The following is a 13,651-nucleotide window of genomic DNA, read 5'->3' as shown; positions in this document are numbered from 1 at the left end:
TAGGCATCTCTGTGTGTACATACTGGTACCATTCTTCCTTCAGAGATAGTAAAACCAGATTTCTAAAGATTTGCCAAATCAAAGCATTTGATTCAGGGGATAAAGTGTCAGCCCAAAAATTTTTGATCAGTGCTTCTCTCAGCGACAACACATTGTTCATGACCCAGGAAGTCCTGAACTAATGCAAGTCTCAAAGCCCCCTATGAATATCAAGTGGTTGCAGGAAAGAGATTGCCAGTCAAGCCTGTGAAGAGAATCAGCCGGTGCTGCTCCCAGCCAAAGTACTTACCAATAATTCCTTGGGAGATATCTTATTACTTTTTCTTTAAAAAGAAGACTAAACAGAAAGCACAAGGCCACACAAAATTGACTTCTCCATGTTGATGTAACAACCCTCCCCCTTCTATAACGCATGTGAGCCTGTAACGGTAAGCAGCAACCATGCATAGCAGTGAAGAGATTTCATCCGGAGCATCGGGAAAGTACTTGATCCTTCTAGTAGAGTCCAGGAGGTACGGCATTAGTGACAGTGAATACCACAGATACCTCTTCCTGTATTTGAGTTTCCGTTGGGTTTAACGTGGATTGTGTCTTTGTGTTCTGGATGGGAACTGTGTGCTGGTATGGCAACAGCGTGAACAAAGTGTTTCTTGACTGCTGGAGCTCCTCAGGCCTGGAAGCCAAAAGCTGATGCTCTCTCTCTGAGCAGCTCCCGGCACAAATGACAACTCCAGCTCCCTGCAAATGAAGAAATCCTTCTTATAGGAATGACATCAAATCCAGGCACTCAGAGTTTATGTCAAGATCGGCTTGAACATGATTTCAGATATTCCTAACATTGGAATTGCCTGTATTTTTCTGAAGGAAGCTCTGCTGCCCTTGCTACCGTGTACATAGGCTCTCTACCCAAGTTACAACACAGCTGGGGTGTGCATTGCCACTAGGTGTTTTATGTTTTCATACATTCAATACACCACTTCCCAGTCAAACAGAAACCTTTAGCTAATTATTAGCTTCATTTCAAAATTTTCTCCTCCTGATTTAGTTTCCTCTTTATCAAAGTTACAAACATTTAGCTCCTGAATGCATGATTGATTTGCAATTATTCTTGTCTCACCCCTTATGTAAACCACAGTCATTTGCACTCGCACGTCTCCTCCAATTCTACTGCTCTCCGTAGAGTTTAGTCAGAGAAGCAATAATGGTGAGGGACCAGTTCCTTGGCTCCCCACCCAAATGACAAACTACAACCAGTTGTAGAATATTCAGACTGAATCCCTTGCAGAGGACAGAACTACATACCAAATGTAATACAGACCATAAAGCTCTCACCCTTCTGAGGCACAGAAAGACTGGAGAATAAGGAAGGCCATTCCTCTTAATCCAGTCTCCTGACAACGGACTCTCAGCTATTCCAGAGAGGACCTGCCTGTCTGGGGCTTTCTCTCTGGCACTTTGACTTCTTAGGAAGTCCAAAGTCGCAGTTCACAAGAGCTCAATTCAGCCGACTAAACTGAGGTGTCCACTGCCATCTGGGACAGCCAAAGGTACCCAGGACGTCCAAAAGACCCATGTCCTGGAAGAGAAGGTAGACACCAGGCCAGATTGCATAGGGCATCTCAGATCACACTAGATGTCCACATCTATTAATTTTCTTTCTTTCCAGTGCTACCTGCCTCTGCTTTGCTACTGCTTCATTAACTCTGTGTGGCCCACGCCACCTTTCTGAAATTCTTCCCTTCTCCACAAGGACTTTCAAAGCAGACTTCTAACACGTGTTACCTTCTGGGGGCTCAAAGACTGGTGGATTCAAGCAATACATGTGATAGCCACGGTCACAGTCATCACAGAAGAGCAGCTGGTCCTGAGGCAGGGTTGTTGCAGAGACAGTAGGGAAACAGGGAAAGAAGGAGAGGAGAAGAGAGAGAGAAAATGATGTAAATTAGTCTCTTGCCAAGATGAAAACATAGGCATGGTAGCCAGCAGTGCTCAGCTAGGAATGCAGAGCTGCAACACAGAGACTAAGAGACTATTTGGAACGTAAAAGGCATCGTGTTTGTGCATCCAAGGTCAACCACCACCCTTCTCATCGCAAAGGCAGCTCAGTTTCTAACTGGAAAATCTCTCTGAGAGGTGGAGGACTTCCTCTCCAAGGTGGCCTCATGATGCAGCTGTTAGGCCAGGGATATGCTGTACTGAGAGAAGAGGACAGGCATCCGCACACATCTGCTGGGCTCCAATGTGACCACATGCTGAATCTCATCCCTTAAGAGGAAACCTTTCTTATCAAAAGCCTGGACTTAGCCAGTTCTCCAAAACTCTGCTGAGTAGCGAATGCTCTGTGAAACAGATAAAAATTATGTGATCCCACCATGTGGTCTGCAGCTCTTTCATACTTCTGGGGGGAAAAACCTGCTCTGAAGTATCCCGTGACCCCTAACACAGAACAGCTCCCTGTTTTCAAATTTCCTTATTTACTGCTAAAGCAAAACAAAATCTCAGCCTTCAAGTTTATTCTGATATAGGGAATGTAGGCTTAGCCAATTGCCTCCAACGTTCCCCAGCCACTGTAAACCCTCCAACTTTCTTACAGACTACCAAGGATCTTTAGCATCCGATTTGAACTGAAAACCCCACCGTTCAGCTGCAGGCTCTGGATCATGGTTTAGAAATCACTGGGATAGGTGATTACGTGACTAGAGAGAGGCCTAGCCATCCCGGTTCAAATGCTTTCATGTTTCACAGGTCTTATAATTAAGATTAAAAAATCATGCCAAGAAGGTAAGCAAAATCAGCGACAGAAGAGACATACCTGCCATCTCTTGGGTCATCACCCATTCACATCTACTCCTGATAACCGTATTGAAAATACTACTCTTTTGCAGCTCCCTGCAACATGAGTTTTTGGCCTCCAGCTAATTTCTATTGAATAAGCATAAACCACAAGTATCGCCATCTTATGTGGCCCTACATGACACCTGTGATTTCAGCAGAGACCGACGGCTGAACGGGGTCCTGGGGAGAAGCTCCTCTCTGCTCTCAGGGTGGCTCTTCCTCAGAGATGTATGGAAGCAGCAGCAAAGCCGTGACCCACACCATTGCCACGTGCTCCTCAAGGGTGCGCACAACCGTAGCTTGCAGTGACTCTTATTGGCATGAAAAGGTAAATGAACTCACATCGTTCTCAGAGGTCCCACAAAGGCTGCAGGATTTGCACTCAATGCACTGCCACTGATAGGTTTTAACCGCCTCAGTCATGTTTGTGGTGAACTGCAGGCAGGTCGGGTGTCCTGAGGAAGATCGAAAACAACTGTCATTGTTAAGGCTCACTTACTGCTTGTTAATTAACCGGTATTAAATTTGGGAACAAAACGCACATGGACATGGACTGATCACAACATGGGCTGCAGCTAACAGATATCAAAGAGGAAAGCAGGCATTAACCCTTTCGCTGCCGGGCACAAGAGAAAAATCAGAGTCATCCCCACCCATTCCCCCACTGGCAAAGCAGTTTTATTCAGAGCTCTTAAAAATGGTTTGGCTTTGGGTTTGGTTTTTGTGGGGCTTTTTTTGGAAAGAACACAAGAGAAAGGAGGAAATCAGAAGCAAACCCAATTTCAGAGAGAGCCCATCCATCTTAATAGAAATTGGACTACAGTTTCAATTAGCGTTGTTTCGACTGGACTGGAGGACCTGGTGGAAATGAGGTTTTTCTCCATTTCAGAGCTTCCCGTCCTGGTGTTCAAATGGGTGGAGCAATTCTGTAAACTTTGCTTAAATGGAAGCAGTAGTGTACAGAGAAGAAGCAAGACAGGGTGGAGGCATACAGCTTTTCATGTTTTTTAAGAGCTCTGCCACTAAAGTTGGTTGGCACAGAAGAAACCAAATTGCACAGCTAACCTTCCAGGATCAAAACAAGAAACCGAAAGGAAAAAACCCCAAGCCAACTCCCACAACGAACTAAATGAAAGGAATAAAGAAGGGAAAGCTAGCAGAACAGTCACATCTAATCGGGAAGGACAAATTGCCAGAGTTACAACCCCCGCCCCTACATGCGTGTCGACTCCAGCTTTGCAAAACAGCGGTATCACAGTAGCAGGGTCAGCAATGGGCTTTCTGGAGGGGAAAATACAAACAAACAAACAAACCAAAGGTAGGATCAGTGTTCCTTCTGCAAAACAAAACAAGAAAAAAAATACCGCTGAAATGAAGTACTGTACTCCCAAACCACCCCTGTCAGGCTGAGGCAGTCCCTATGGTCACCTGCAATAATCTGTTACTTGCCTTCTTGGAAAGCCCCATACTTAGCATCCCTCTCCGACACATCTAAGCATTAACACTGTGCATAGTCAGGGCCAGGGGGCATGGGATGGGGATAGCCAATTGCTCATCTATAGAAAGTCTACAGGTATGCACATCCAGCACTACCACGTGCTGCTCCTAGAACCTTACAGCATCAGGAGCACTGGGGTGTGTGTGTGTGTGTCACCTCTAGATGACCTGCTGTCCTTAAGACTACAGCCAAAGGGTAGGAAAAAATCTTTTCCACCTCCACCAGCCCAAAATTCTTTTTAAGAGCGGAGAAAGAAAGGCAGTTTCTCCAATAAGAAAAAAAAAAAGGCATAGCTACAGTCGATGTGGGCATAGATGCGCTATCTCCATCACCAGGCCTATCAGCAATATTTTGCTGTGTCATCGCATCACCCATCACCACCCCACAAGAAGCCTCTATATTTTCTAGCTAGCGAAGCAAACAGTTTCTGAGAATTGCTGGGTAAGGCAATAATGCTGTAGGGAATATATTTCCTTTATGTGCCCATGATACCAGCAAATGGTGTAATAAGGATTTGGGTTTTCCAGTTACATTTGCATGGTAGTGACACAAAAACTAAGCCTGTCCAGCAAAGAAATGTGTGTACATAAGTTATTAAGGAAATTGAATAGAAAATAAAGGAGATATTTAAGGAAGGAGGGATCAATGACATTGTTCATATCACTCTTAAGCCTTTGAATAAAGAAATGTTTTGGCAGTACTGATGAGCTCAGACTGGCCAAGAAGATCACTGGGTTTTGGAGCCCTTGAAATGTCAGCACAAAACAAGAGTCAGGTTTTACTGAGATTTACAGCAGACCAAGTCCAAACTAAAGTTCTGGGGACCTTGAAACTGCAACAGTGCAGAAGGAGATTTTGTGACATGATACCTTTTCTTGCTGAGAGGACCTCATATAATTTCTGATACTACCAGACTAGCAGAACCTGACATGACACTGAAATGTTCTTCCTGATGTGATTTACAGCAAATGCAGAACCTTATTCCAATACCAGTAAATAGAACAAATGTGCCACACTACACATCGGGGAGGAATTCATCCCAACAGCAGTGAGTTGGTTTCCAGAAAGGTTGTACAGTGCTGGAATACATCACTGAAAACAACTCATACAGGGAGGTGAGTTAATCAGAGTGTTAAATAGCTTCAGTCACATTTGAAAAGAAACAGAAAGAATGGAATCAAACTTACAGACATAAATCACAGCTAAATGCATACACACACTCACGTGCTTGCTTGCCCGCGTACACACATTGCTCACTGCAGAGATTCCAGCTAGAGACTCTCCCTTTCTCAAATGACATGAAGGTCAGGTTCTGTTCATTACTTTATCTCTGTCCCTTCACATCCGTTCCTGCTCTCTTCCAGCTATCAGTCTTGACTGCCTCGTTCCTCATTTGCCTCAAAAACACCTCTGTAGGTTTTCCGTGCTGCATCTCGTATCGATGGTGCCTCATCCTTGAAGTGATCCATCCTATTTTGCAGAGCCCTTCTGAAGAACCACACCCGCCACAAGCCTAAAAGAAATGGGCTCTTGTGGGCTGAGGATTGCTTAGAAAATATTAATGGTGGAGTGAGGGCCACAGTGGCTTCTTTTTAGTAGCAATGCAAGACTCTTGCAAAAAATACCGATTTATTCACTCCATTGGTCTCTCTCTCCAAATGCTGTGACTACGAAAGAGTCCAACAAATGCCCACAGCCATGCCTGCATAGCCGCAGATTGCTCTCCGTTAGCCCAGGGCTTATGACATGTCTAAGCGAAAAAGAATTCCTTGTGGACACGTCTGTCTTCAGCCTTCAAGTCAGATCCTCTTTCACATTAAACAATGTGCCTTGTGGTACCATGACCCCAACCTAATGTCGTTGGAAAGGCTATTTTCACTTATGCCAGCAGCATGATGAGGCACTGTAGTGTATGGCAACATTAAAATTCTTTTTCCTGCCCTCCCTGCTCTCCTTCTTCACAGTCTCTCTGTTTTTCTGCTACTTTGGTTCAAAACCCAGTGTTTTTCATGACCTATGAGAAAATTCACACGTCCGAGACTTCCTGGAGCAGTGTTAGTGAACACCATCCCTGCTCCATATCTCAGCACTTCTTTGGCATTCCCTCTGTGGCAGAATACCTGAAGACAAAGCCCTGTAGCTGCATACAGCAGGGTACTATAGCTAGACTCAAATTCCCTTTGAAAAAAAAAAAAAAAAAAAAAGGTGGCTAGTTCAGCTCTCAAACAATTTTGCTTACCACAAAGAGCAGTCCAAAATATGGCTCGAGTTACCAATGCTGGTAGCACACGAGCCAGGGAGCTGGAAATGTCTTCCTTGCTTAATTTCATCACTTATGTGGTCAAAATGAAGAATCAGTCTTATTTTACTAATCTTGAGATAAACGGCATTTGCTACAGCGAAGGTGTGTAGCAAAGAGCCTGCAGCTGGAAGCCAATTAATAATTCAGGTGGTGGCTCAGCCCTGGCGAACCCTGGATCACTCTCACATGTCTGTATCAGCTCCGCAGATCTAACAGGGGGAAGAAGTAACACATATTTACGGTGTCACCAAAGTCAATAGACAGACCTCTAAAATACACCCCGGGAGCAGTTCTGTTGAAGGAGAAGGTGATACGTTAACATCAACAGTTTCTAGTCTACCATAACTATTCTCTACCTAAACTTTTGCTATGCCGCAATAGCTATAAACAACATAGACAATAAAACACGCAGTGAGAAGGTTTCCAACAGCTCATCCCTTTGTCATAAAGCAATATTTTAAAGTATAGATCAGGCCTGAAAGCTCCCTCATCTTTGTCAAAACTCTCCTCTGGATCTGAACCCTGCGACTGAGACCATATTTTATGGCGACACATGTGTTTCACATGCCACTGGCTTTAATTGTACACTATGTCCACCAGACATCTGGTCAGAGGAGTTGGGGGCGAAAGCATTCAGAGACCATTTCTTGACTCCCGTATCCAGTGCAATTGCAGACTGTTGGTAAGGAGAATTTTAACATAAATACCCTAAAAAAAACCAACCAAAAACCAAACCAAAACACCAAACCTCTAAAAATCCCTTCTGCTTACACTGGCTGTATAACACTAAAGACCAAACCTGACATTAAAGGGCAGGAGCAATCTGCTGCTCCCAGGCGCTCTGTGACCAGTGAAGGCCTTAGAACGGCTCATTAGTGCTTCTTCAATAATGGATTCTGCATTGCAAGATTAATTGCAGCCATGTGCTCTGTCACACCGGCCACAGACTATTTAAGTTAACAATCCAATCAATAACCTTTTTCAAACAAAGGCAGAGATTATCTTGAGGGAAAAAAATAAGCAAAGGCTCCTTTCTCAAAACAAATGTGAAATTATTCATATAGAGCAAAAAGAATTTTCACCCAGTTTCCGATTCCTTCCCTTATCTTCACCATGTACTGGTGGGCTTTTTAATCAATAGCATAATGAAAACCCACAGGGCTCCTGGCTATGTCACATCAGAATTTATTCCATAAACTATTCAGGTCTTTAAACAGCTATAAATACATATTACAGATATAATGATATATGTCACAGGAACTACATCCAAAGAACAGAAGTTTTACATGCAAAGAAACTGCAAAATTTCCTCCTGCTAAGACTGAATAAGCATTGCTACGATTGCTGCCATCATTAGACAGAATTATTACTGCTATTCGTACAAAAGAAAAGTAACTTGTAATTCTAATAAGGGATAAGATTTTGTGGTTAAGATATAAAAATGTAACCCTTATTTGTCTAAGAATGCATGCTTATAGATATGTAGTGCCAACAACAGATGGATTAGCAAGAGCCCTTAAAAACCCAGACCATCCAGCCACACCGAAAGGCTTGGCTCTGTCAGAATCTCAGGGCTCAAGGAGCTGCACCTCTTAGAAAAAGACCAAATGTCACTAAGGGATAAGGATGGGGAGCTCCTGGCATTTTCCTGCCCCCTCCCATCTTGCAATGTCAAGGCCTTACGATGCAGGGACATACGCCTGCCATCTGAGAAATGGAGGTACGCAGAAAAAGAAGCCTTCAAAAGTGTTTGTGGGGTGAGGAGGCAAGGCACCACCTGCCACAGTACCTCTGTGGTATGGGAAAGCAGGAGTATTTCATTATAGAAAAATGCAACAGATTTCCCGGCGGCCAGGGCAGGGGTGGGTGTCAGAGGCTGTGGGTGAAGAGCTCTTGCCTCACCCCTCTGGCACAGAGCCCTGCTGAATCCAGCATCTAAAGAAAAGCAAACAAGCAAACAAAAAAGGAAGTTTCACTCGTAGGCACCGTTGGGTTTCATTACTATTAGACAGAAGAGGAGAAGAGGAAACATTACCACCCTGAATTTCTGCATCCTGATGGAAATGAGAAAACCTGGCTGTTTCTCCCAGTGTCCGAGGCACCGTGTTCCAGCACCGCCAACGTTGCTACAGAAGTGAGTCCGAAAAGACTCAGGGGCCTCGGTGAGTAGGCTGGTCAGTCTGATTTGGTCAGAGACCAACTTTCCTCTAATCTAATATGCCTAGTAATTGTGGAAGAATTAATGCCTTTAATAATTGATGGAGCTCTGAAACCATTCAGCTGTAGCAGAGCTTATAGTTCCTATTATTTCATTTCCTGGCCCTATAGTTGTTCTGACCAGCATGGCCACAGCTTAAACCGAGCCTGCAGAAAGGGCAGGGGCACTCCGCTGCATTAGCACCCGGCCCTGGCAGCCAGCTAAAATTACAAGCAATTTCTCGAATATTCGGCACCAGCAGAAGAGAGCCCACTTTAATTGCTCACCCCAGAGACAAATAAACCCCTGTGCAAAAAATAGTGGCTCAGTCCCAGTCACAGTTAGGCAGGTGTAATTGGAGTCAATGGGAACTGAAAGCAGGACAGTTCTGTATTTGAAAGCAATTAACGCCAGAGATCTCGAGGAAGTTATAAAAGGGTGGTGCGTGGAAGGTGGCACTTGCAGCTCACTCTCCTGCACTCCCCTGCTGTTGCTTTAGCCACGCAAATACCAAGGGGCACGGTGGGGATCAAGCTCCTACCAAAACACCCTGCATCTCAAGGCACTCGCCCGGAAAATTTTGTTGCCTGAGGGAGGTCCGCCCACCAGCTCAACTCGCTCCCAGCTTTGACTCTACAACGCTGCATAATTTCCCCTGAAACACGTTTTTAAGCATCAAGAGCATCAGCTAGGACAAAGAGCCGGGGCTACAGAGGGTACCTCAAGAGCAGAGCTTGGCTCAAAGGCTGCTCATGTGCATAAACAAAATGAAGGATCTGTGCATACATGGACTCGTGCACCCAGAGAGAGCTGCCCCAGACAAGGCAGTTAGTCTCTGTGGCATGGGGTGACGGGACAAGCTGGATGGGATTTGAGGGTGACCTTCAGAGCATGCAAAGAGAAGCCCAGAGCTTCTGGGCATCCTAATGGTTTGCCAGTCAGATCACTCTCTCTCCCCACACACCATCCATCCCCTTGGTAGCAGATGCCACAAGTCTTACAGGAAAACTACTTGAGAACTGTTTTAAAACAGTTTTACTGTGACAAGTTTGTGTGTGCCTTTCCCTGCATAGCACCCCTTCCTCAGCATGCACAGTCCAGCCATACATACCTTAGCAGGGAGAAATGAAAAACAGAAGTTACAGATTTAAAAGCCTCTAAAAACCGCCGACAATTAACTTTGGCATATACAAATCACCGCCCTGGGAGAACACCCTGGTTTGGGCTGGGGATGCTGCAGTCAGGCCCTCTTCTCTGAGCTCAGGTTTGCCAAAGGGAGGACAAGCCCTGCCAGAGTGCCTGCTTCTGGGGGGAGTCCACCTCTGGCCAGGTGTGCCTGACCCTCCAAAACCCCCTGGGATGGGCTGAAATCTGCACCCCTGTTTCATATTGCCCAGGGGGTTGGGCTCTGGCAGATCTGGGGCAGAGTCTTGCTCCTCTGTCTTCCCCTCAGAGGCCGAGCAGCGGGGATTCAGGCAGACGCCTGACACGCTGCTCAGTTCACTGCAAAGATGCTGCGATAATGCAGAGGTAAGGTGGCAAACCAGGCTCTGCGCATTTGCAACCTGGGGGATCAGAAACAGCCCCCAACCTTAAAGCCAAAGGAAATGCCACACGCCCACGATGTCCCATCTCAAAACCAGCCAGCACTCTGCTCCCTCCTCTTCCAGACCAGCCCCTATTAGCCGCTGTTGGCCGCTAGACAAAATGGCTATTTCTTGCCTAAGAAAAATAATGTGGAAGCACTCAAATAACCTCGTACTGAAGCATCAGCTTGTTAATGCACTGGTAAGTCATGCCAGCACTGTACAATTCCTGAGGGTGAATTAGGTCAGAGTGACCTCCAGAAAACCCACCAGGCTGCATCGCTGCGCGCCGCATTATGGGTAACGATCTGCTAATTGCCAGGAGGCACTTGGGCTGCTTACCAACACCAACAGGAAGGAAACCTGCCTGCAGGCACCGCACGGATTCCGTATGCCAGGGACATAGCTCCTAATAACGAGAATAAACCCATTTATAGAGTGTGGACTGGCCAGGAGGACGGGCACCGAATGCTAATGCTGCCCAGCAGGTACACCTCGCGGGGGTCAGCTACGTGAGACCCCCCCCCCAGCAATGCCACCCGCACAACGCAGGGCAGGTTTTGCATTTGGTTGCGCCGTGAAGCAGGGGTGAGGTACATGGAGATGAAAATGCAGGACTGGAAGGAAGGCTGCTTATCCAGACAAGATGAATCACCACAACCTGGAAAGCCAACATCCCCTTTGCCCAGGGGACATTTTTGTTACCCTTCAACAAACTGCAGTGGAAAAAAACCTCCGGCACAGCTCCGACCTCGTCGCTATGCACTGCAGGCTCCCCAGCCAGGCCAGCTCACACACCACAGAGCTTTCAATCAACTGGCAGGCTCACTAAACCTTTTCAAAATGAGCAACCAAGCAAAAATACTTGGTCATAAACACTAAAAATAGGAATGGAGGATTGGGTTTTGTTTTGCTTTTTAACTTGGTGAAGCCAGTTCTTCCCAGTGCATTAAATCCACCTCCCTGGCAGCCCATTTAGAACATCTCCTCCCCCCCTGGGAGAGCCAAAATCCCCAGCTATAATGAGAGGAGAGGGGTGGTATTTACAATGTTAGGGAAACGGCAGCCTGAATAGCCTCCCGCAAGAGCGTTACCGTCATCAAAACCCCTCCATAAAACAAGATATCATCTCTGCCTCTCCTCCCCTCTCTTTAACCTGAACAAGGACTCTGCTACCTGCTTGAACCCACATCTGCTGTCCAAATACCTGGTCCTTCCCCAATATTCCCAGTGTTAAACTGCCCTGCTAACACGCCCAGGCAGACAGCAGCACATCTGCAGGGACGCTCAGTGCTGCCCAGCGCTGCCCAACATACCCATGTTATCAAGGTAGCATTCGAAAAGACTGGCTCCAGTATTTTCATGCTGACCTGACAAAGTCTGTCTAATCCGAGCTGGCAGGAACAGTGGATGGGACACACTGCTTCCCTGGGGCACTCCGACCGGAGCTTCTCCGCTGGTGTGACACGGGAGAGCACGACGGAGGCGATGCTTCATGATGTGGGCACCTCTTCGCTAAACACAGGCCATGTTCACCCAGTCAGTTTGGAGAGCATCAAGTCAAGCCCTCTGCACTGCTGCGGCCCTCCTCAAGCACCAAGTGTTTCGGGGAGAACTTCAGAGGTGATTTCACCCATGGGCCAGGGAACAGCCTATAACAGTAATTGTGGATTGAAAACAGGGTAGTCTGGGTTTACACTGATGAATTAGGGGACAGGAAAGGGAAAAAGCAGAGACAAACTCTCTGGAAAAACTTTCATTCTAGAAAGATTAAGGAACAACTCTAGACTAATTCCCTGCCAGCATGGTTCTAGAAATTTCAAATCAAATGGAAAACTCCAGAGAAATTATTTAAATGTCATAATTTTAATATTAAATAAACTTAACTACGCAGAAGACACCATGCCATTGCATAGGCAGTGACCTCACTGCTGTTACATGAGGTAACTGCATGTCACCCAGGTAAAGAAATTCAGCACATGATGGGTAAATGGTTGATAACTGATGAGAACACACTGCAAATGCAAGAGGTCTGACTTTCCCATGCAAGCATAATTTATGCTGTTGGTAATGCGCTTGTATATTCAGACATAAGTATAACTGCCTCACTCAACTAGACACAAACAAAACCAACTTGGAGCAAGTTACTTCAGTCCCTTGTTGATTTAAAGAAACCCTTTCAGCTGCCGAACGGGCAGTGCTCTCCACGCACGCTCTCCACGGTTCATAATGCAGTGCCAGAAGCTGGAAAAATCCCATCGTCTACTGATTTTTTTTCCCCTCTCCATTAGTGAAATCCTCTGTTTTGTTGGGAATTTCTAAGTGCCAATGGAGATTTCGTCAATACAGCAGCCAGTTTTCACTTCCCCATCAAAATCCCAGCAGCATCAATATCTCGAGAGAAGAGCTACGGCTGCACCCTGCAGAGCATCAGTACGTGCTCGGTAAGGGGGGTGAAACGTTTCACTTTACTCTCTGAAAAATGCAATTTATGGGTGATCTAAACATTTGAGCAAAGGAGTGAATTTGAATGAAGTAGCTTCAGTCAAAATCAAGCAGGAGGGGAGAAAGGGCTAAGGGGCAGCAGAGGGAGAAACTGATTTTTCAGAGAGGGTGAGACATTTTGTGCCAGTGTTTCACAAACAAGAACTGGGACTTTATTTTGGAGCAGCACCTTGCTTCAAAAGTGAGCTCAATAGAATCATTCTTAAGAGAGGGAAGAAATACTCACAAGTGAAATGTTTCATTCAAGCCTGTGCACACTTGGCAGTGGGAATGGGTCGTTTCATTGAGAAAAAGAATATGCATTTCATTTCAAATCAAACCAAAATCTTTTCTCCTTACCAGGGTATTTTTCAGTTCAGTTGTTTGAACAGTCTTTTTGAGTAACTGTCCAGCAAAATGCTGCCAGAGGCACCAAAACAGTAGGATTTTGTTTGTTTGTTTTTCACTGGAAAAACACCTGTTTAAAATCCGTGTTGTGTTTCCTCAGAGCTCACCAGACCTCCCGCCCCAGATGAGCCAAGTCAAAGTGCAGGTCATCCTTTAACCTGCAAGAGGTGAGTAGCATTGCTTTAACCTACACAACCTATACTTCATAGCAGCTAAATATCCCATCAGATTAAACAAGAAATTAGCTAGTTCCACAGCAGTGGACACCAATGTCCCTCATTAAACAGTTCACCACTATCGCTCCTTTTCAGCACCAGAGGACTTGCTTTAACAGAGCCTAC

At 45.7% G+C, this 13,651-nt stretch overlaps 1 protein-coding gene across 1 annotated transcript in view; it reads right to left on the bottom strand.

Annotated features, from left to right (window-relative positions):
* Positions 1–667: 667 nt before the first annotated feature.
* Positions 668–13,651, bottom strand: part of DPF3 (double PHD fingers 3) — a 92,230-nt gene continuing 79,246 nt past the window's right edge. Inside the window, exons 11-13 of the mRNA XM_035900953.1 lie at positions 3,178–3,290; positions 1,783–1,864; positions 668–738 (exon numbers count right to left, since the gene is read on the bottom strand). Coding sequence (XP_035756846.1) covers positions 668–738; positions 1,783–1,864; positions 3,178–3,290 — 266 coding nt within the window. The remainder of the gene's footprint in view (positions 739–1,782; positions 1,865–3,177; positions 3,291–13,651) is intronic.

Source organism: Egretta garzetta, unplaced genomic scaffold (assembly GCF_000687185.1).
Source record: "Egretta garzetta isolate BGI_Z169 unplaced genomic scaffold, ASM68718v1 scaffold828, whole genome shotgun sequence".
NCBI lineage: Eukaryota > Metazoa > Chordata > Aves > Pelecaniformes > Ardeidae > Egretta > Egretta garzetta.
Note: the sequence above shows the minus strand (reverse complement) of the source record. Positions and strands in the feature narration are given on the sequence as shown.